Source organism: Clupea harengus, chromosome 7 (genome assembly GCF_900700415.2).
Source record: "Clupea harengus chromosome 7, Ch_v2.0.2, whole genome shotgun sequence".
NCBI classification, from domain to species: domain Eukaryota; kingdom Metazoa; phylum Chordata; class Actinopteri; order Clupeiformes; family Clupeidae; genus Clupea; species Clupea harengus.
Genome location: NC_045158.1, coordinates 10,787,465 through 10,810,787, shown reverse-complemented (window position 1 = coordinate 10,810,787; position 23,323 = coordinate 10,787,465). Strand labels below are relative to the sequence as shown.

The window sequence follows — 23,323 nt, the reverse complement described above, 5'->3', positions numbered from 1 at the left end:
CCCCCCCCCTCTTCTCGCTCTCTCTCCAGACAATATCCCAGAGGACTTGAGGGACCCCTTCTACACGGACCAGTATGACCAGGAGCACATCAAGCCACCTGTGATTCGGCTGCTGCTCTCCTGCGAGCTCTACTGCCGGGTCTGCTGCCTCATCCTCAAGGGAGACCAGGTGGCCTCGCTGCAGTCGCACCTGTCCGTCATCCAGGCGCTGTCTCGCAAGGGAATCTACGTGATGGAGAGCGACGACACGCCGGTCACCGAGTCGGACCTCACCGGCATGCCCATCAAAATGGTGAGCTTCAGGACAAACCACTCGATTTAAACAGTCTAGGTAACACAACGTAAAAGTCTGCATTCCTGTTGTGCAGAAGTGCAAAGTGGTGTAAATAAACTGGAGAGTGTCTACTTATTGAACCAGTTGGACTACATTACCAAAGATAAATATCACACTAAAATGTCACATTCGAAGCAAGAGTAACCCAAATAAACTGTAGTTATGCTGTGTTGTATGCCAGATTGCCTTTATAAAACCCCAGCAGCATAAGATACAGTGGATTTTGGTGTCATCTTGTCTACTCTCATAATTGTTTTTAAAACGCCATTTAAAGCTGCAGTTTGTATTTTTTTTTTCATTGTGTCTTAAGTTTGCTGAAAAACAACTGTATGGCTTCTGTAAGCCAGCCTTGTTGAACAATCTAGACAGCGTTACAATATTCTTTGCTTGTATCATCCTCTAAACAATCAGAAGCTCAGATGAGTTGAATTCAAGATTCTATGATGCCAGCCAATGAGAATGGAAGTTATTTGTTGGATGGAAGAGGAATGGAGGGATTTGGGAGGAATTTTCACGTTTCTGGCCACCCTGAGCTGGACAAAGGGTCTTGTATATTCCAGCTTTTGCTGTTAATGGACCAGATATTTCTCTATGAATCCTTGTAGAATTAATACACAAAGGCAAAATGTAAGCTTTAATTGTGTCAACATATTCATTACGGAAGTAGATATTGGAGCCTATTTTTTTTTATTTGGTCTATATCAACTCTAATGTGAGATATATATATATACATATTATTATATATAACATACACATTATATATAACATATTATATAATATATATTATTATATTATATATAACATATTATATATATATATATATATATATATATATATATATATATATATATATATATAATATGTTAAGTAATGTGTAATAGAAGACAAGTGAAGAGTGGCAGCACATGGCAGCCTTGGTCTCTGAGATTCAGATATCAAAATGAAAGGTAGTTTCCACAGGAAGGTCCCCATGAAGGCGGTTTTTGCCAGCCTGTGATTCGGATATAATTACATGAATGTGATGACTTCTTTTTCTAATTGATTTATAGTGCTTAGCCCTGAAAATCTTATCATGTTAGCATTTCAAATCTCTGGGGTGGACCTATAAATATTTATAATTTCCAAATCGTCGGCCATCTGGGAGTCCAGATGGATGTCCCAGGCCAAGAATGGTGGGTTGGGGACAAAGTGGGATGGGTGCCCCCACTGTTATCCGATGCGCCCTTTGCCTCTGATGTAGGCTCTAGGTCTTTGATGTCGAATTGGTATGTTTCTGGCTTAAAGCTTGCATTGAACAAATGTCTGTGCACACATTATGTGTGAGGGGGAAAAAGGGCAAGACATTTTTTTTGAACAGGCACCAGGAATGTTCTGGAAGTGCTAGGCAGTGTAACAGGTTTGAACTGAAGAGGTTCAGCGTAGACAAATCTGCCAGCTTCCGTGTAATTTAACCTTTTGAGATGCAAAGTGCATGAACTTAGGATGAGGCTGTTTTTTTTTTTTTGATGAAGATAAGATCTACGGTAACGGCACGATTTCCCTGTTCAGACTACAGTATGTTGTAATGCTGTATTTTATGATGGACTTCAGCATTGTTAGGTCAAGTATAGATTAGTCTGAAAAATGAATTGCCAGACAACACATTCAAAACAAATTTTCAGGTATAGGTCCTTTCAAAAGGAATTTGAATCACTATTTACAAGATGACTTACTGTAGATACGGTTCGGTATAGATCAGCATAGTGTGAAAGTTCTGACCTACTTGGTAATGACACAGTATTCCCTCACTGTCCTATTTTGTTTTAATGATGCAGGCTGTGTCAGTTTTTGGCCTTAATTTTCAGCTTGATTTGCAAGTTGATTTGGTTGATTTCTGATTGTCTTTTCTGTGTGCTGCGCCTAAAGGTCATTCAGGACATGGCCATCGATCAGTTATTGGATGGCTGCATGGACAGCCCAGTTGCACCTCTGATGATGTGTCCTGGTTTCACTCCGGCTTTTAGCTCTTCAGCCATGTGATGTCCAAAGGCTGTCTTAATCATTGCTATTAGCTGTTCAAGCTGCAGCCCCAGCATTTGATACTAAAATGTGCTGTTGCAGCAGATACCAGTCACAAACCCCTCCGTTCTCTTTAGAAATGCCCTTTAATGTAAGCCATGAGGTATTCGACCCTAGTAAATGTGAGGAATAGGCTTATGACATTAGACATCCTAGTATTCTATGCAAGCACGGCATAGATTTGTGAATGAAATAAGGTCACGGGAACTGCCAAGATACCACTTGCTACTTGTTTGATGGAGGGAGAGGAGGGTGTGCCTGTCTGGTTGTGCCACTTGTGCTTGAGGGCATGAAAGAGATGGATGAAGTAGGGCTGAACGGGGGATTCTGTGTCTTTTTGATGTTACTTTTACAGGGCGCTAAGAGAGAGATGTTAGTCCTGTCTATCTAAATTGTGGGAGTCATGAAGAAATAGGGTGGTTCACTTATGAAATGCCTGTTGCTATAAATTGTAATTCTGTTTTTAAAAATATGTTCCCTTTCTAGTGAAAATAAATGTATACAGGGTGTTGGGAAGATCTTGTACATTTGTTTACTTTTCGAACCCATGTGACATGAGATCAGATGACCGACTGTATGTTCTGGGAATGATGCCATGACAGAATTAGGCCTCAGAGTTTCAGAGGTGCTCAGAACTTGAATGAACTGGTTTGAGTTAGGGCTTAGCCTGTGCGAATTTAACAATCAATGCACCCAAGTTCAGTATTGACACAGGTGGGACGTTTTGTCTTCATAGAGTTTTAGAAAGCACTTACAGCAAGCGACAACAGGTCCTAATTTGAAAGGGCATCGAGCTGTGCCTTACACATGTCATGTAGTGATATTGCGCAAATGTCACAACATCAAAGGGAGGAGTTGAGAAGACTTTTTATTTGCACATATGCCATCATGGGATGCTAGAGTAGCTGGAAGCCTTTGTAGGACAGGTGAAATGGCATATTCATTTGTGGGTGTGCCATTGAATCCATTGATATCCAGAGCAAAGTGTATAATCTCAAATGGCGAATAAACCAAGCAAAGATTCCAATGATATTAGGAAACTTTGGAATCTATCAGATGTGTTGTTTTGTCTACCTTGATTTAATTACCTTTTAGCGCTTCCATGTTTAACACAAGCCAGGTGACCAACAAGCCATAGGAGAGGAGGTGTGTGACAATTGAAAGTAAATGACAAGGAAGGACCTATTCATAAATGTATAGTCTGCCTTGGCTCATCTCTCTAATAATCCGGTTTCATTCTAAATTTGTAGTAAAGTTTTATGCAGAACATATAGAGTAATAAGATAGATTTGCAATGACATGATGTACAGTAAATGTAGACTGAGCATCTGATTAGGCTTCTTATGTTTCTTATACATCATGTAGACATTGAATATGGTGATGCTTGCACAACACTATCACTATTTCAGTGATTCTAGTAAAAATAGCTTTATGTTACTACTAGTTCAAGCAACATTACTTAACTCAGACAGACCCGCCGTGAACAGACCCGCTGTGAAATGTCAACTTGTTGTTAGTTTCAGTAACCCGTGTCCGCAACAAAACATATTTAATGAACAGGAAAAACAAAACGAATTTTGTACGGAATTATCCCATTTGTAGACAATTTTACAGAAAATTACACTCAGTTTCACTTTAGGCCTATGTTATCTGCCACTATACTGAGAAACGTTATATTTATAACGGTAAATGGAAGAACGACAGTGGTCTAAACTGAGTATTATGCTGTAAAATCAGTGCTGTCAAAATTGACACGTAATTTTTGTGATCAATTTAAAATATTTACCGCTTAAAATTTTTTTTATGCAATTAACGCAGCTGCCCGGGTTTTGTTATTGTTTCTGTTCGTTCATATATAGTAGTTAAAATACCTGTGGACATTTAACGTCCTCCTGACACCTAAGCTTAGTTGAATTCAACAAATTTGCAAGGTTATTGAGCACTTTAAATTATTGGTGGTTAATGATAAATGAGTTAAATGATTGATCAAAACAAAACAGTTTAATTTGACCAGACACACCCAAATGAGGCTTCGGTCCGCCCTCAAATGCGCTTAGGTCTGTGCGCATGTTATGAAATGACCAGCTAATGTGCGCTAGTAATCAAAAAAGCTTTACGCAATGCCCTTCTTTGTTTCATGTAAAAACCCACAGTGACAGCAGTCAGCCTTGTTTGTGCTCATTTATTAAATTAGGGCCCAATGATCAGTCACAGTAACTTAGTATTTAACACATTTATATTTCACGAGTGCTCACCTACAGATAGAGTTGCATGTTGGGATGTGGGGCTCATTGAACCCCCCCCCTGAGTCATATCAGGCTATTTTTAGAAGATGGCTGCAGAAATTCCTCAGAGTTCAAGAATGGAATGAAATGAAAGTACAATGGTGCTTGAATTCTCGTGATTGAAATAGATTTCTGATGATGGGGAGTAGCTGTGTTGTGTGTGTGTGTGCCTCTTGGTAATCACACTGGCCTCCCATGCTTAAATGGTTGGGTTTGAACCTTTAAGCAGACTGATAACTTTAGGTTTACTAGTCAGAAGTATTTGGATTGAAATCTATGCAGTAGATAAATATGTGACTGATTACACATGTTTGTTTTTTCTGCTACCTTCTAGAGTGCTCATATCCCGATGATCGATGCCCTTATGATGGCCTACACTGTGGAGATGATCAGCATCGAGCGGGTGGTGGCCTGTGTGAAGCGCTTCTCCACCTTCAGTGCCTCCAAGGAGCTGCCGTTTGACATTGAGGATGCCATGGTCTTCTGGATCAACAAGGTGAGCTTGCTGATGCCCACAGTTAGCTTTGTTTAGGATTTGACTTCTAGTTCATAGGGACATTGCACTTTACTGTACAAACACATCTTGGCTTGGAGTTAAATGTCAGTGCACCTTAGACTTTCTAGCTGCTCTGTCCATACCTTTGATCAATGTGTAGAGTGGAGAGAGCTGTGTAGCGACGGGAGAGAGGAGTCACGGTCACGCAAGTGTTACAGGTGACCGCTCTCTCCCTTCACAACACACTGTAACAAAGAATTTTAAAGGGCTAAACACCCACCGGTTTTAACGCAAGGCTTTCATAGGTTTTCTTAACCTGCTGTGCAACAAACTAGTAGAGCATAGATGGGACTTAAAACCCATTCTCCAGTATTGAGCCACATGTTGCATAATACTGTTCACCAAGACCAATCCTATTAGCCCTCTACTTAATACGAGTGTTTTTACATCAAGGTCAAGCTTAAGATCTAAGACCAAGTTAGGATATCAGACTGCGTACAAGGGAAAATGTTTTTGCAATCTTTTGTTGAAGTAGGGCTATATAAAGGATTGATGTTAATAGTATTTCTACTTCGTTACTATACAACAATGATAAAACCAGTGGTGTAGTGGGAATGGTTAAACATGGAGAAATGAATGCTGAGTCTAAACAGTTCTCATGTACGTCTCAATGTCCAAATCTGAGGAAACACAATGCTTGAAATGTTGGCGACAAGTTTATTTAGTGTTGCTGAAATAAACACCCAAGCAACTCTGTTTGAGTTGATGCCAAAACTATGAACTTTCCAGTGTCACGTTCACGTCACATCCCTACATGTGAACATAACCTAAACCGTCAGTGGCAGTGCACCAATCGTCAGTGTAGGTAGGCCTAGGTCATCGTACAGTACTTATCTTTTCAACTAAATATATCCGTGCTTAGTACTTATAAAAATGAACTAAAGATGATCTAAAATAGGGCTTGTCTGACTTTATTTATTAGTCTATTTACTATAAAAGTAAAGTAAAGAACACAAAATATAGGTTATAATAATAATAATAATAATAATAATAATAATAATAATAATAAGCTGAATATGCATCGGTAATAATAATAAGGTTTAAAAAAGAATAATCTATTAAATAAAAGCTCTGAGGGTCTATCATTATGGGCTCATGTCTGCACACACAACCCTTCCGCTACTGAATCAGGGTTTTTCCTGGGTCAAAATGGGTCTTCGGTGCTCAAACAGTCTGTGTTACCGTCTCACCTTATTAGCTTACATTTTACCATTTCATAAATAATGGAGGATAGACTTTAGATTAGAATAGATAGGCTAATAGATTGCCAATAATCCAAGCCCCATGGTGTTATCATGTATGGTTCAAAGATTATCAAGGTTTACCTCTTTACATATATATGCAAACTACTGAAATGTATATCAATAGAATATAGAACTAACCAGTGGTCAGAAATGGAACACACAAATTATGAAATTCAAGTTTATCTATTATTACTATTCATTTTTATTATACAAACCTACATACCATTCTTTTTGTTTTTATTATTAAAACTGTCCACAAATATGTTGAATAGTGTGTTTAACTTCTATTGGCCCACAAATGAGGGACATTTCATTTGCATTTGTACAGGTGTTTTGTGCACGCCGGGCTGGCCATCGCAGCGGAACGACAGTTTACAACCGCACCGGTTTATCAATGATAATAATATTATTATATTTGAGATGCAACACAAATCTATCCGCTCTCCTCAGAACGAGCTGAGCTTTCATTGATAAACCAATGCGGTTGTCTGCCTCTCCCGAGGCCCCGCGGTCTACTGGTACTCGTTCAAACGGGTAGACAAATCAAATAATAGCCTACACCTGTGTAGGTCCTCAACATAGCAGATATTTTAATACATTGAAAGCCATGAATACTGAAAATGGAATGTTATGCTCAAAATCACCGCCGACTGAGTCAGGATGCATACGCAAGTTGAGTGATTGGCAGCTGGCCACTCTGTCCATTCGCGCACCTCACAGTTGCGTATTCATCAGACAATAAGACACGCTTATCAACTCGATTACTATTGATCAAAACAGAACGAGATTTCGGCTGTAGCCTATACTTGAAACATACTATTGAGACCATATTCGCTTACATGCATTACACGCGTGATGAATTGCGGCTTAATGGTGATTTGAGCCCTCACCGTCGACTTCAAGGCAGCAGCTGCCTGGAAGGCGCATCCCACTCCCTGAGCCAATCATTGAACAGAGGCTGCTCCTAGCTTGCCAGTTTAGAGAAGACGTTGGTTTGAATTTGAGCAAGCAGCTAGCTAGCAGTTGCCGACATTATCTAGCTAGCTAGCAGTTGCCTACATTATCTCAAAAAAGTACGTAGGCTTAGTGTTTTATTTAAGCAGTGTGTGTGTGTATCCATATATCCTATGTGTGATGGTTAGAATATTAATGCCATATACAATAACTCACGTATGAGAGCTATCCAAAGACTGGTGGCTGCCTTAATGTACTGTATTTAGCAGTCAACCTCCGTTACTCTGTACGTTTAGATGCTTTACAGATAGCTGTAAGCCATTAGATGCCTGAGAAATAATTCATATCTATAAATAACAGCTCACCTTTATCTTTTTAACCAGATTTGTAAACAGGTCGCGATCAATATTTTGCAGTACAATAGGCTACCTTGGTTAAAAATCGAATTACGGTAGATTCATGCTTGCATTGCGCTAAATAATTAGACAGCTAACATTAATTAGTGGTGTTAACATAAAGTCAGTTATTGTATATGGCATTAATATTATTCTAAAACACCTTAACTAGTTGTTTTAACCAGATTTGTAATCAGGTTGAAAACAACCTTTTTGAAGTAAAGTGCCTTGGTTTAAAACAGCTAAAAGCTACCTACATGAAGTTGCTTGCTCAAATCTTAAATTTAAACCAACGTCTTCTCTAAAATGGCAAGCTTGGAGCAGCCTCTGTTCAATGATTGGCTCAGGGGGTGGGAGGTGGGATGCGCCTTCCAGGCAGCTGCTGCCTTGAAGTCGACGGTGAGGGCTCAACACCATTAAGCTGAATTGCGCCATGAATGACAGCTTTTTTTTATTTTATTTTTTATCGCGGATAGGCGCTCGGGATTTGTTGTAGGCGCTCGGGAAAACGGCTTAGGCGCGCGCCCAAATTTTCTCTATGCAGGAAAAACCCTGCTAAATGAGTTATCGTGTGAAATGAAATCTCAATACTGACCAAAATAAACGTGATCATGATTTTTGCCATTGTCGAGCAGCCCTGTTATGAACCGAAGGATACTCAATACTCAATGTTTTCTTTGGAATGGAGGTTTTGTAAGAGAGAAATCAGTGAGACACTGAATATGCACTGAACTGAGTTTTCACCATTCCAGACATCATTTCATCACATCAGGTGGTACAGGAAAACTTCCATTCATTCCATTCCACCAGTCATTTGTCCTGAAAAACCTTCAACATATTGGCGCCTACCACCCATTGCTCTAACTTTACTGGAACTCCTCTGCACCCTCCCCTTCCCACACACACACACACACACACACACACACACACACACACACACACACACACACACACACACACACACACACACACACACACACACACACACACACACACACACACACACACGTAGGGGGCAAAAAAACAGCACAACAACATGGAAATGTATGGAGACAGCTGGATTACCAGGTTGGGTTGCAGAGACTGTCTGGTTTAAAATTAGTCTGCCCTGATCTAGCCTGGCTATAATTAGCTTATCTTTGAAATCAGGATGGCATGCAGGAGATGCCTGGTGTTGAATGGCCTGTTGCATTAACACACTCTGTGTACAGTACGGTTGTGACTTGAAAGTGAAGCCCTGATCACTTCACAGACTCTAAGTTTTGATGGTGGGAATTTCCTTTTGGCTGACTGCATCAATGCTAGAAAACAAGCTGTTGGTTAGACTATGTCAAAGTTGCCCAGTTAGGTCTAAAGTGGTCACAGTGCAGGACTTGGCTTCCCTGCATTATGACATTTGTGACAGAATGTAAAAAAATGCACTTATTATTAAAGCTGTATCAGTTTTACTGATTGTCACCACCTGGATTTAATGTGAACATTGTGTTTTGTTGGTGATTCAAAGGGAAGTACTTTAAGAAGGAAGCTGAGCGTAGCGGATTCCGTAGGTTAGTCCCTGGATAATTCATGTGGGATGTGTGTGTTTTTTCTTTTTTTCCTGGCATGGAACCTTGTTTTTAGTGAAGTAAAATTGAATTGACTGTGTAACGGGATGTTTTGACTGAGTTAGAGGTGTTTTGACTATAGTTAGAGTTCTGTTTTGGTTACAGGTCAACATGAAAATGAGGGAGATCTCTGAGAAGGAAGTCAAAGTAAAACAGCATCTTCTGGAGTCACCCAGTCACCAAAAGGTAACACAAAAGCTCTCTGCATGTACGAATGCTGCAGTAGTACTGTTTTGTCTTATTTCACAGACCTTGGGGGCTGAACACTTGTTTCACTCCTATAAAAACAGAAACAAACCCCTCTTCCACGTTGCTCAGCTGAATATCCCTAGCAAATATACTAATATTTGACAACTCTTTCCTCTGCCGCTGTTTGTAGGCATATTTTGCATCTAACCGAATGAAGCCACTCTCAAATCTGCTCTTTTATCTCTGAACGCAAATCAGTCCTGCCTGTTCAATTCTCTCTGACACTATCTGCTCCTCTTCATGTCTCTTCCCTTCCCTTCCAATACCTCCCTCTTCCTTGCTACTTGGATAGTCTCCCTCAAAATGGTATTGGAAACTAGTACCTGTAAGTTGGCTGCTAGTTCCTCCTCTCCACCTTCGCACGTAGTGATGTATTTGTCCATATTTGTACACCCACCACCACAAGCACATTTTTGGCTGGCAGCGCTTTGGATCACTTATTTTGAGAGTTGTGGGGTGGGGCCTCTCACTGTATTTGTGTCCACAATGGTGTGTGGCAACATTTTGTTTTTATTTATTTATTTATTTATTTATTTATTTATTTATTTTTGGTTCCTTTTCTTCGTTCTCAGTGTTTTGTTTTCTTTCCCCCCCACGTGTCTGTCATGTCTGTCATTCAGCCTGATTTCATGCTTGCTCTGGCCCACTGCATGTTGGAGCCTGTGGAACTGTCACGCGTGGTACAGTACATCAGTCTTCATTACCATTACGTCATGTGTAGGCCTGTGTAGTTCAGGCTTGTTGTAGCCATCTGTCGGTGTATGTTAGCTGTGATTTTAGACAGATTCTGTCAGTTAATGTGTGGCCATCCATTTGGTGTTTAAGCTGATGGGTCATCTGCCTCTGGTTCTCTGGTCTGAAAGGTAAAGGGAGAGATAATAGATAGCTGTTTGTCTACCTGAGCTGTGATATATTGATATTTGGCTCCTTACTGTCTTTGATTGTGACACCAGATAAGTGCATGTGAAAATAGTTGTTTTTTTACCCCCTCACTGAACATATCCATCACACACCCTCATTCAGTATTATTGACTCGGTTCAAATCACTCACTTTTTTTTTTATTATTTTTTTTATTTTTTACTTCAAAGCATTTCTGAAAATACACTGGTGAAGTACCCACTTGTCACGACGCCCTCACAACTGTGTCTAATATGAGCTTTAAGTTAGTTTTGTTGTTCACTTGTACTTAATTTTTCATGTTTTTCTCTCTGTGCTTTCTTGCTGAAATCCTTATTTTTACAGTCTGACAGTAAGATTATTCAAGTAATGAACTGGGCTGCCAGATTAAACATCAGAGGTATTTCATATGGTCACAAATAATATTTTAGTTGACAGTCAAAAAGGCTTTTTTTTCTTAATTAATTAATTAATTAATTAATTAAAAGAAAAGAAGTCGCTTTATACTTAACAACCGGTGGCCTACGTGATGAACAATTCAGTGTAATTTACAGTTCAGACTGTAAAAATGTGTTATGTATAGGTGTATTGCTTTAGTAAGTCAGCACACATTTTTGAAATGTTAAAGAGCACATGTTATTTTTCTGTTTTGCTACACTGGCTATGACATTGGGTGTCTGTTTGGTTAGATGTTTCAGATTCGTGTTAGAATAAATAAAAAAAAAGCTTTTCCAAATTACTACTTGACACCTACTGTGCCTCAGTATCGTTTCTCCTTTCACGTTGGGCAAACATAGATTACAAACAAAGAGTGAATAGTCTCTAGTTGTGTAAGTTCGTTACCAGTCACTTCTGTGCATTACTTTTTTTTAACATCAATCCATAATGGGCAAGCCCTGTCATAGCTGCAAAGAAACCAAATGTGCTGTGTACCACGATCCCATCCAGTTGCCCTTTCATCTCAATCGGACACCCCCCCCCCCCCCCCTGTGTCAGATGAGATGGCAGGGGCTAAACGCTGTGTGCTCTGGCCTCAGTGCAAGTGTGTCCTTCCTTCCGTTCTGGTTTAGGTGCGGTATCGACGGGACCACGCCTCAGGCCGACAGATGCCCTACTTTCCCCTGGTGGAGGACCTGATGAGAGATGTGTGCGATGGAGCAGCGTTGCTGACCGTGGTCCATTATTACTGCCCCAATGTGATGAAGCTAGACGGTACATAAACAGTTCTTTTGGGGTTTTATTTCTCATCAGAACAGTCGTTGTTGTCCATTGCACTGGGTGCTGAATCATTTTCCTTTTGACTGCACTAGGTGTGGCAGTTCCATTGTATGGCATCTGCAGATTTGCATCATGGCCAGTGATAGTCTAAATCTGATTAGATGGTAACTGCCGAATCCTGTCCCTGCCTGGCAGACAGTCTGAGCAAACAGCCAAAGCAAAAGCGGCTCAGAGATCTGAATGCAGGTTTGTTGTAGGGGTCAACCGATGTGTTTTTTTTTCAGGGCAGATACGATAATGATTGTCTGTGACAAAAGAGGATGAGGGCCGATATTTTAATGTTTGTTTACGTGTAATGCTTTTCTTTACCGAAATAGGCTCCGACAACATGAATTCTTTGAATGCACTGCACTTGATAATCTCTTCTTTGAATCGATCTTAAATTGGTTTGAGAAAAAGGCAGGAAGATAGGAAAATGATTTCAGGTGTTGCATTTACAATCATGAGCCTAAAATTCTTACTACAATGTAGGCTACAATACTGACCACTTTTGGCATTACAGATTATCTGTGAGGGTCACCTTTCAGCTGCAAAAAAGACTAAATCAAAGCAGCAAACGGGTAGTTTCAGTTTTTGACACAATGCAACCACAAGCGGGCTGAAGTTGAATTTCGTGAACAGCTTGAATGACGAATGAATTCAGAAGAGCTGTGCTTTAGGGAAGATTTATTTGACTGTTTGAAAGAATAAATATACATTAGCCTACTATTGCAACTACATTAAATACATTAGCTTGGACTTATAGTGTATGTTCACCAATTAGTCCTTATTTCTTTTACATTCCAAGCTTGTTTTTTTTAGCTTAAGTGTAGACTCAGAAAGGTCCAATTATTTCTTCTAGGTGCGATGATGATTGTCTAGACCAATGAGGGAATTTTGTGGAAAGAATGTCAGGAAAAAAATTGCTATTGATTTGGCTTTGAACAAAGGAGGTGCGTCGGGATGTTACACGCAATTCACATGAAAATATACAGATGAAGAAAATATCTGCCCTGATTATCTAACAACCAGATAGTTGGTCGACCCCTAGATTGTTGCCAGGATTACCAATTAGAGGAATTTTTTTTATCCTATTCCTTCGTGGGGCATAAGGTGTTTTTAAATGAAGTAATCAACTAATGTATTTATAAACATAATATCATTGTAGTGTGGTCTCTGGGAAACTGAAAGTTTTGGTCTCTAGATCAATAGTACTATGACTGTTTATTACTCAGCATATACCCAGATATTATGGTGACATCCATTGCTTTCACTTCCTCTGTTATGAGCTTCTTTTCCTGTCAGTGTATCAGTATATGGATGGGTCTGAACTGTTAACATTTAGTTTCGTTCCTGTGTGATTTGGTTATCAAAACACTCTGCTTTGAAAGAGTTATGCTGCTGACCCAATGTTCTTTCTTGTTTTGATCCGTCTCTCTCTCTCCTCTTTTTTTTACCCAGATATCTGCTTAAAGGAAGTGACCTCGATAGCTGACAGTCTGTATAATATCCAGCTCCTGAGGGAGTTTGCCAATGAGTACCTTAACAAAGGCTTTTATCTGACACTAGAGGACATGCTCTATTCACCACTTGTGCTCAAAGTAAGTTTATCATTCTTTTTCTTCATCTGCCCTTTGACCCTGCTCTCTCTTGTAGACACCTTTTGACGGTCTTTGTTACAGCAATACTAAAGCTTCTTCATTAATTTCCCAGCATAATGTCATGGTCTTCATCGCCGAACTCTTCTGGTGGTTTGAGATTGTTAAACCTGAATTTGTTCAGCCAAGGGACGTCCAAGAATCCAAAGATGGTGAGGGAGTGTAATGTTTTGTTATATTCATATCATATCATATCCTGATATCTAGAGTTGGACTGTGGGGTCATTCATGCTAATATTGACAAATATATTTTGCTCTGCTCAAACATTCCTGCGAAGTAGGCCTATCGTTGTTTTTTTTGTCGTTTTTTTGTTGTTGTCTGGAACATAGATGGTATTTCGTATAACATAGCTATACAAATGAAAACATTATAAAACCTGATTGTGGCTCAATTTAGGACATTTATCAGTTTATTTGAACAGTGTGCTTTTAACCTCAATGATTGTCTGGTCTGTCACAACACAGCCCGAGCCTTGGCTCAGCCCAAGAGTCTCCGTCCCTCTGTCCCCATATCCAACGCCACCAAGCGCAGCTTCCTGGTCACACCTGGCGTGGCTGACCCAGCGCTTCCTGTCCAGAACAGTGCAGACCCGTGTAACAGGTACCTCCTGCACCCTGAAGAGTCTAACTCTCCGTAAGTCCTCTGTGCTGTTCTGTTTGTTCTCCTTCTCCTTGAGGTATACGTTGTGGTGGATTTATTTTGGTAAAGGTTCTGAGTGTCTACTGGATTGTGCAGGATAGTGATAGATTAAAATGATTGTCGACCTCTGGTGCTTTAACTTTAGACCTGTTAAATTGGTTTCATTAAACTCAAATGTCACTGAGAGGGTTAACATAGATTTGGTCTCTCAAAGCAGAGCAGCATTTTCTGAACTGCTCACGCAGGCCCTCTAGTGGTGTAGTCGGCCTCTTTTTATTATTATTATGTATTTATTTATTTATTTATTTATTTATTTCCCCCCCAAAACAAACTATGAAACGACAAAGAAGCAGAGTAACATCTCTTCAATTCTTACGACAAACCCATCTTCTTTGTGAGCAAAAGAAAAATGAGAATAAAGCACAAAATTAGTTTTTAGTATTGTTAAAGATATGGTGTGCTGTTGATGTATTGAAATGTACTCAGGAGCATATCTATGTGGCTGTGTGCAGAGACAATTTAAGGGAACGACAAATCACTGATGGGAAAATGAATGGGGAATAGAGTGGGGGTGGGGAGGGGGGGGTTGCATCCATAACAGTAAACATGGTGAATTTGTAGCTATAAGTCCTGCCCTGTATTCACAATCTTGGAAATGGCATAACTGATGCAGATTCAAGTGATGTACTTTGAATGTCTGTCTGACCATCCTGTATGGAGTTATGGATCTCACCCCATTCAGTTAGATAGGAGCCTGATCTTCTTTGCCCGAAATAGCTGCACAGAGATGTTGCTAAGATGGCAGCCGAGTGGCGATACTTGCCTATAAGGACTTTGTCGTGTGTGGCCTATATAAGCCACTCTCAACAGGGTTGGCGGCATTACAGAACACACTCTCCCCTGAGGTTTTTCAGTGAGCCTCATTATTTAAGTGGTCAGAAGCTAAGAGAAATTCAGAGTCAAGAGATTGGGCCCCCAGAATGTCCGTCAAAAATGGGAAAGACAGATGTGTGCTGGCAGGTTAGATTTGTTTTCAAATCTGTGACTAATATTTGCTTAATTAGCAGGTCTTGCACGTTATAACTTTTAAAGGCTCCTTTCCAATGAATATTCCAAATCTTGAATCTTAGCTCTAGGGAACTGTCTGTTCATGTTTCTGATGGTTGTTCATTGTGTGTGTTGCAGTGTTAAAGGTAGTCCCAGCTTCAGTCTCCCACACCCTCTCCTCCCCTTGAGACAGAGGCAGCAGAAGCCCCAGCAAGGTGAAGACATGCTGGGTAAGACTGTCTCTAATCCTAGCTGTGATACACCCCCCACAATCACCCTCCATCAGATACCTCTAAAATCTTATCAGAATATAGACAGGCTTTGGTTAACCTGCTGCAATTTGTGATTGGAAATGCAAGTATACAAAAAAATGCAACTCTGTTGACAGACTTTTCATCTGTGGCACCGCTTACTGTGAGATTGCCCAGCCAAGATGATTTTCCTCTGGAAATGAGGTCTGAAGAGGCACCCTGAAGTGTCTGTGTTTTCAGTGTCTGTGTTCTTACTCCCCCCTCAGGCAGTCGAATTCGCTCCAACTCCTTCACACAAGACAGCCAAAGAGGAGCAGGCTGGGCTGAGAAGAGACAGAGGTATAGTGATTACTGCTACTGCTTATTTTCTAAAAAGGGAATTAACTAACTAAAACAATACTTTTTTGGTTTGTATAACAATCAAGCTGTCAAAAAGACTGAAAATCAGGTTTTTTGTTTTGTTCTGTAGTTTTTGTCTAAACCATGTAAATAGTCTTTGGTCGATGGCAAGTTGGTCATCACACATTCAAGACATACTACTTTCCTTGCCCTTTAAGACTTTGATGAAATTTGTTTTGGAAGTGTGAACTTAACTTTCTGGGGAGCCACAGTGTGTACACAATTTGCAATTACTTTTTGGCCTTTTCAGGCAAATCAACTTTTGAGTAGGACAAAAGTATAGTAATATACATCTGGCCCTGTGAGACTAACCCTCTGATTAACTTCTACTCGGCAGACCACTCTCCCAGATGAACCGCTTCCTCCTCCACTCGGCCACCGACTGTGATGTCGACATGCACTCGGGCGACAGTGGCAGCCTCACCTGCTCAATCAGCGAGGACAGCCTGGCTGCGAGCATCACCCCAAAGCACCAAGGCATCCCCAGACGTGTCAACGGCCACGGGCTGCTTGGCAACGTCAACATGGTGGAGGAGGATGAACAACAGCGCCTGACGCTCATAACCAGTGACGACGCAGTCTTGGCCAATGCCGAAGCGGAGAGCCAGAGTGGTGCCCCTGTGGTGAGAACCAACTCCTGGTTGAGACAGGAAGACCAGGCCTCAGATGGGGGTTTCTACATGGAACCCTTGATGCCTGCCGCCCTGAAACAGGCAAAGGAGAAGTCTGTTAATCTGAATAAAGAGGAGGAGTCAGGGGAGGTGCACAGAAGCTCCACCACCCGTAGAGTAGTCGGCGGTGGTGCTGGGGGAGGAGTAGAGCAGTCCGCATCCTTCCCCAGACGGAGACCCACTCATAGCCTTAACCGGACCTTCACCCCCAACTCCAGTGCTGAGTTTGTTGCCCAAGCTGCAGAGACTAACGGCAGTCAGGCTGAGACTCCACTCGTGGCCTCGAGCCAAGCCTTCAAGCCGATAGCTGCCAGCAGTGCGGAGCTCTCCCCCACCGACCGCTCCCCGGGCTTCTTCCTGCACTCCTTGGTGCAAGATGACAAGCAGCCCGAGCAGGCTTGGGAGATGCAGTCAGACTCTGACACCATGGACTTGACCGACATGCAGGACCTGGAGCTCAACAAGGACGATCTTTACCCGGACAAGCAGCACCTGGACTATGAGGACCAGGAGTCGGCCAAGCTGCGCGAGGACATGAGCGTGAAGGAACACGAGGACAAGGACGGCGGCGGCGGTGGCGGTGGTTGTGATGGCCCGGACAGCCGTTGCTCCAGCCCCGGCGTCAGCAGTGTCCACTCGGCGGCCAGCAGCGTGGCCAGTGGCAGTGTGCGCATGACCAGCTTTGCCGAGCGGAAGCTGCACCACGCCCGCTTCGGGAGCAACCAGGATCTGCGCTCGGCCAGCAGCTCCCAGAGGACCACGCCGGACGGCTCGGAGAACAGCTACTCGCTTCCCGTTGTCACCTCCTGGAGAAGCAAGCGGGACCAGAGCCCTACGCCGCCGCAGGGCAAGGACTGCGCCAACGTGCTGGCTTCGGAGCTGGTGCAGCTGCGCATGCAGCTCGAGGAGAAGCGCCGCGCCATCGAGACTCAGAAGAGGAAGATGGAGGTGCTGTCGGCGCGCCAGCGGCTCAAGCTGGGCAAGGTGGCCTTCTTACACATTGTGAGGAAGGGCAAGAGCGACACGCTTCCTCAGCCCATCAAATCGGACCACTGGTTGAAGGATGCCAAAAGGCTCAACGGCGAGAGAGCAAGAGAGGCCGCGTCTAAAGACGATGCCTGTGTGGACGCGCTCCGAGCCGGGGCAAAGGAGGTGGCGAAGTTATCGGAGGAGAAAGGGACTCGGGAGTGGGTGAGTAGCAGTAGCTCGCCCGTATCTCCTGTAATTGAATCAAAGGGCTTGGTGGTGGAAGAGGAGCTGGATCTGAACGAATGCAACCGCTCTATTGAGTTGCTGAACGACGCCATTGGCAGCATCCAGCAGCAGATGATGCAGCTGTCCGTGCAGCAGGAGCGACTGATGAAGCAGAACATCATGTCCCCACCGCCCGGGGTGCCCGCGTCTCCACTGGCCGACCAGGAGGACGTGCCTGAGGAAAAATTCCCACAGGCGGTCCACTTTGAGACGCTACCAGCCACGAGCGGGACCGTGAGAAAGCCTCCAAAGCTGAGCTCCGCTCGAGGCAGCCGCACTAAACCCTCAGAGCTCAAACTTGCCAAGGAGCAGGGCAGGCTGGGGATTAGGGGCACCACCCCTACCCAGAGAGTCGCCAGCCCTGGGGGCAGGACCCCCAGAGCAGAGCCTGAGGATGTCACGACACAGGATGCAGGGAACCTGAGGAGCACCCCGCCATTCCAGCTCCACGAAGAGGCCAACCTCCGGAAGGCAGCCTCAAAGGTCCCAATGGGCATGTCCTTCGACCAGGGCTTTCCTGGCGCTTTGACGGAATCGGACCACACTGCTGAAGACACGGACGGAAACGAGGAAATGACCTTCGAAGAAGACTCGAGAAGCAAAGCCAACCTCATTGAGGTGGACCTGTCAGACTTGACCGGGGAGACGGAAGAAGGGAGCTCCATTATACTCGATGGAGCTGGCATGGGCTTCTTTTTTACGGTCGGTTTTCCATTCTGTGGATTTAATTTGCTCTTACAAAATTGATGCTTTGATTCCGTTTGATCCGATTTTGTCTCAGTGCAATACACTTTTAACTGCCTTAATGTCACTGCATTAGCATAAAACATTGAACTTTTATAAAAACTATATTTGAGACTTTTGAATGAAACAGTTGAGTTTTGCCTCTATACATGCTCTAAGCAGAATTGTTTCATCTGCAGGATGAGCAAAAGGCTGAGGATGAACTGGCCAAGAAACGAGCTGCATTCCTCCTCAAGCAGCAGAAGAAGGCCGAGGAGACGCGACTGCGCAAGCTGCAGCTGGAAGTCGACAGTGAGCAAAAGAGAGATGAGGCCAGGTACTGTACTGTAGAGATTCTGTAAAAAAAAAAAAGCAAGGGTTCAAAGAGGTATAGCCTTTCTGTATTTCTCATCATAAGAAAGGGTGTTTGTTGCTTATGTTGGGGGTTATCCATCGGGACGTCCAGTGGTTAATAGAATCGTCTGTCACGGATGTTGTGCCCTTGGCAGGCGCAAAGCTGAGTCGGACCGCATCAGGAAGGAGGAGGAGAAGGCCCGACGGGAGCTCATCAAGCAGGAGTACCTGAGGAGGAAGCAGGAGGAGCTGCTTGAGGAGCAGGGCCAGGGCCAGGCCCAGCCAAGGCCCAAGCCCAAGCCTAGGCCCAAACCCAAGAAGCATCGGCCCAAATCTGTATTCCATGACGAGTCTGTCAGTGATGGCTTCTCCAAGTGCTCCCCTGCTCGTAAGCACTCTTTCTCTCTGCACTCCTTCTGCCTGAGAAAACATGTCATTATCGCACTGTTCACTAGCTCTCTGTGAAGGCCATGCTGCAAGTGAAACGAAGGCCAGAGTTAATTATTCATGAACTGTCTGAAGACTGCTCCACTGTTGTGAATTGCATACGACAAACGTAACCTTGGCATCTCAAGTTCTGTGCTCCACTGGTTAAGCTGTGTAAACATACAGCTTGTACGGAATTCAGTTACCATACACAGTTTAAAAAAACATACAGCTAAGCAAAATAAACTAAATAAATAAAAGGTATGGAGTACATTAGTCAAGGAATGATGATGTAACAAGTGATGGTACATTTGCAAATGAAAGCCAGGGTTGCTGAATCATGCTGATGTTGCTTAGATTTCCCATTATGCTAATTGCCTGGTCAGTACAAGAGTACTGCAGTTAAGTGTTTGTGTCCCACACTGTCTATGTACAGAATCATTTCCTTAGTGAGTCACACAGTGGGGGTCAGCTCTTGGCCACCGTGCCCTCAGGCCAAGTCTCCCAAAAGCAAATGCAGGTGCATTTGGTAGAACAAAGCATTAATAAAGAATTTATCTTCGTTTTTGCAGTCCTGTCTGTGACATATAATTCATTTCCACCAATTCAACCCATGCTGTGATTTATAAGATTTTGTACCCATTTGTAGGTAAAATGTCTGTTGTAACTTTTGCAGATGATAATCTGATCAATGCCCAGTCTGGCTCCAGCCTCTCTTTGGCCTCTGTAGCTACCACGGGGGCCGACAGTGTCAACTCAGGCGGGGCTGGATCTCAGCGGTGAGTTGGCCCGTCTATGGGATTGTGTCTTCAAGTCTAGTCACCAGAGATGAACTTCTTTTACTGTCTACACATGATTATGACTAGTTCTTGGATTTAAAATGTTTATAATTCCCCTGTGTTCTGTACTTGTCTTCTCTCTCCAGAGGCGAGTCTGTGGACTCATTCCCAGGCCTTAGTCGTAATTCCAGTCGCGCAACAGAGAGGGATTGGGACAACGGGTCCACAGCATCCTCCATCACATCTACGTCCATGGCAGAGTACACCGGTAAGGACTGTGACTGCACACGAGTTTGATTGTTTACTTTGTGTAGATTGATGAATGAATTGTATTTCTGCTTACTGGCAGTCATGTGTTAACTTTGAATGGTTGTGGCCTAATGTTTCCTTTTCTTTCTTTTCCAGGCCCAAAACTCTTTAAGGAGCCAAGTGCAAAGTCCAATAAGCCGATTATTCACAATGCCATTGCCCACTGCTGCTTAGCTGGAAAGGTCAACGAACCAGTGAAGAACTCCATCCTTGAGGTAAGAGTGTCTCAGAATGTTGCAAAAGGTTCCATTAATTTGAATGGGCCACCCCAAAGTTTGGAGGGTTGATCTTTCTTCTATTGACCGCTGCAAAAAAAATTACAACAGGCTTTGTGCTATTAATTCATATCTTTCAAATCACACCGCAAATAGTCCATTCACTTAACGTGATTCCGCATTGCCTTCATGCCCATATGAAATTGAAATAATGAATTCAGTTAGCTGAAGGAAGTCTTTAAACAGCATAGCTATTGTGGTCTTTAGCTGTCAGTCTTTTCTGATGCACTTCTCTCACTGTAGACAGCTAATGCTTAGCATGTTTATTTACCTTCAGCTGGTACTGTCACACCACTGTGTTGAGAATGTTGTAGAATGATCGTTTTAAAGCATATCTGGGTCCATTGAATAGTACATGGAATTTTAGAATCTTACATTGTTGATGAGCGTATTCTTTTATTAGAATGTTCAAAACTCGCCTTCTAAAAGGTTGACTTAACATGTGTTCAGCTAAAAGGTCTCCTCACCCTCCGCTGTCTCCATCTTTTCTTCCAGGAGCTGGAGAAATGCGAGTCAAACCACCTGATGATTCTGTTCCGAGACGGAGGTTGCCAGTTCCGGGCCCTCTACTCCTTCTTGCCAGACACGGAGGAAATCCACAAGATCACTGGCACAGGGCCCAGGAGCATCAGCAAGAAGATGATCGACAAGCTCTACAAGTACAGCTCAGACCGCAAACAGTTCAATCACATCCCAGCCAAGACCGTGTCCGTTAGCGTGGATGCCCTGACTATCCACAATCACCTGTGGCAGGTCAAGAGATCCACCGGACCCAAGCGGACCGGGAAATGAACAGACTGGACATTTGATGTGGAGGAGGAGGAGGACTCCTGTACTTGTCCCTCACATACTGTTGACAGATGAGAGGTGACGAGAATGATGTTTGTTGATGCTTGTGAGAATGTCTGCACCTACTGGCTCTCCATCTGACATCTGATCTGATAAAGGGTTATTGTTTTTCTTTTTGTTTGTTTTGTTTTTTTCCTGTTCTTCCACTGCAGACTGGTTAGCATGCCGTGGCATTTTTTCGCGGTGTCAATAATGGTCATGACTTTTTCTCCACGTTGGTAGGTTCCTTGTTACTTGAAGTATTTATTGCTTTTGGCACATTGTTTTGGTCTTGCCGACTCTCTCACCCCGTGCCCAGTTATCCGACACACTAAAAGGGGAAGAGGGGGCCAAGAGTATTGAACTGCTCTGTTCTGTCGAAAAACTGTGGATTTGTCTCTTCACTGTACAGAGTAATGCGGACAAAAACGAACTGCTCATTACACCCGGACGCACTTGCCGCACATCCTCGACGGAGGTGGGAGCAGCAAATCCCACAATCCTGAACTCATCAGAAGAAAACTAAATGGTTGGGCGACTCGCTCCACTATCTCTCTCTTTCTCTTTTTCTCTCTCTCTCTCTCCCTCTCTCTCTCTCTCTCTCTCTAAAACATGCTGCTTGAAAATGTCCTGGGAGAGCCTAGGCATCAGTACGTTCGCCCTCACTCTTGGTGATGCTGTCGTCTTATTTATTCAGTGCTTTAAGAAGCTTGTCAGCCGTAGCACAGCTGTATAAAGCTCTTTTAGGGTCCGACAATAGGCCTTGGTACAAATGTCAGATGCTGTTTGATTGTTTGTTTGTTTTATTCCGTTTTGTATTTACTTTCATTGATCTAATGTTAAATAGATGTGTTACTTCACTGGACTCTGTCCTGTAAAATGGTGCACTTCATCATCATGTCCTAATGCTTTTATCATGCAATCTAAGCAGAAGTAATGTCAATGCTCTTTCTCTTGCTGTGTCTGTCTCCCTCTCTTGAAAGAGCAGCATGCTCTATTACAAGGAGTATGTGGCTATAAAACTGAATGACAGTACCCAATATATTCATAATTCTTTTAACTTGCCATTGTCGTGGAGTTATTTCCTGGCACGTAGAACATTCCGTAACTATGTCAACACTGCTGCATCTATCCCTTATTTCATTTTTTTGTCTTTTTTTTGTTCTTTCATTTTAGTTTTTTTCTTTGTTTTTGTTTTTCGCTTTGTAGAAGCCACATGCCGGCCTCGAACAAATGGAAGTGTCGCACAAGCACTTTATACGCGCTGACTAAGTGACATGAGGGATTTTCACTGCAAGCTCACTAATCTAGGTCTGTTTCAAGAAATGTAGTGGAATTATAAGTGGTTTATTCAGTCTGTCAATGTGTGCAGAGTAGCACATGAGTCATTGAGGCACTCAGACCAGATTTACATGTATATGAGACATTTTGAGTATATTTTAAAATTATTTGCTGTTTTTTGTTTTTAGTCATTTCGTTCCTCTCAAATAATTCTAGTACTGTCATGGCTCGGATAAAAAAACTCGACGAAACAGGAACAGAAGTGAAACTAACACAAATAGGTTCCAAAAGACCAAACACTAAGACGTAGTACTGACAAGAGCTAGCTGAAGGTTCTCCAGGAGCTCTCAAACTACGGGTTCCAAAAAAGGCTTTAGAAAACTTGATTCTAATGTGTTGCTGCATTTTGTTTACTTTTTAAATAGGAGTTTTGTATATTAATTGTTTTATACTCACTAAAAGATTGTATTGAAATCCATCACCATTTTTAATACTGTGCTTTTCATGCTTGGTCATTTTAAAAGTTTCTTTATCATACCACTTATTTATTTTAAAACGAGACACTGAAAATCAATAAATATGTCGTCAATAAAA

At 42.6% G+C, this 23,323-nt stretch overlaps 1 protein-coding gene across 1 annotated transcript; it reads left to right on the top strand.

Moving 5' to 3' along the window:
• Nucleotides 1–13: 13 nt before the first annotated feature.
• camsap1b (calmodulin regulated spectrin-associated protein 1b) lies at nucleotides 14–23,323 on the top strand (the record flags this gene model as incomplete). The annotated part of the gene is made up of 17 exons (XM_031571200.2): nucleotides 14–292; nucleotides 5,012–5,173; nucleotides 9,536–9,616; nucleotides 10,300–10,359; nucleotides 11,648–11,789; nucleotides 13,296–13,435; nucleotides 13,548–13,644; nucleotides 13,958–14,126; nucleotides 15,318–15,409; nucleotides 15,697–15,769; nucleotides 16,167–18,456; nucleotides 18,678–18,814; nucleotides 18,987–19,219; nucleotides 19,934–20,036; nucleotides 20,183–20,304; nucleotides 20,442–20,560; nucleotides 21,116–23,323. Coding segments are annotated over 17 exons (4,596 nt in total), but the record flags the coding sequence as incomplete, so codon positions are not given.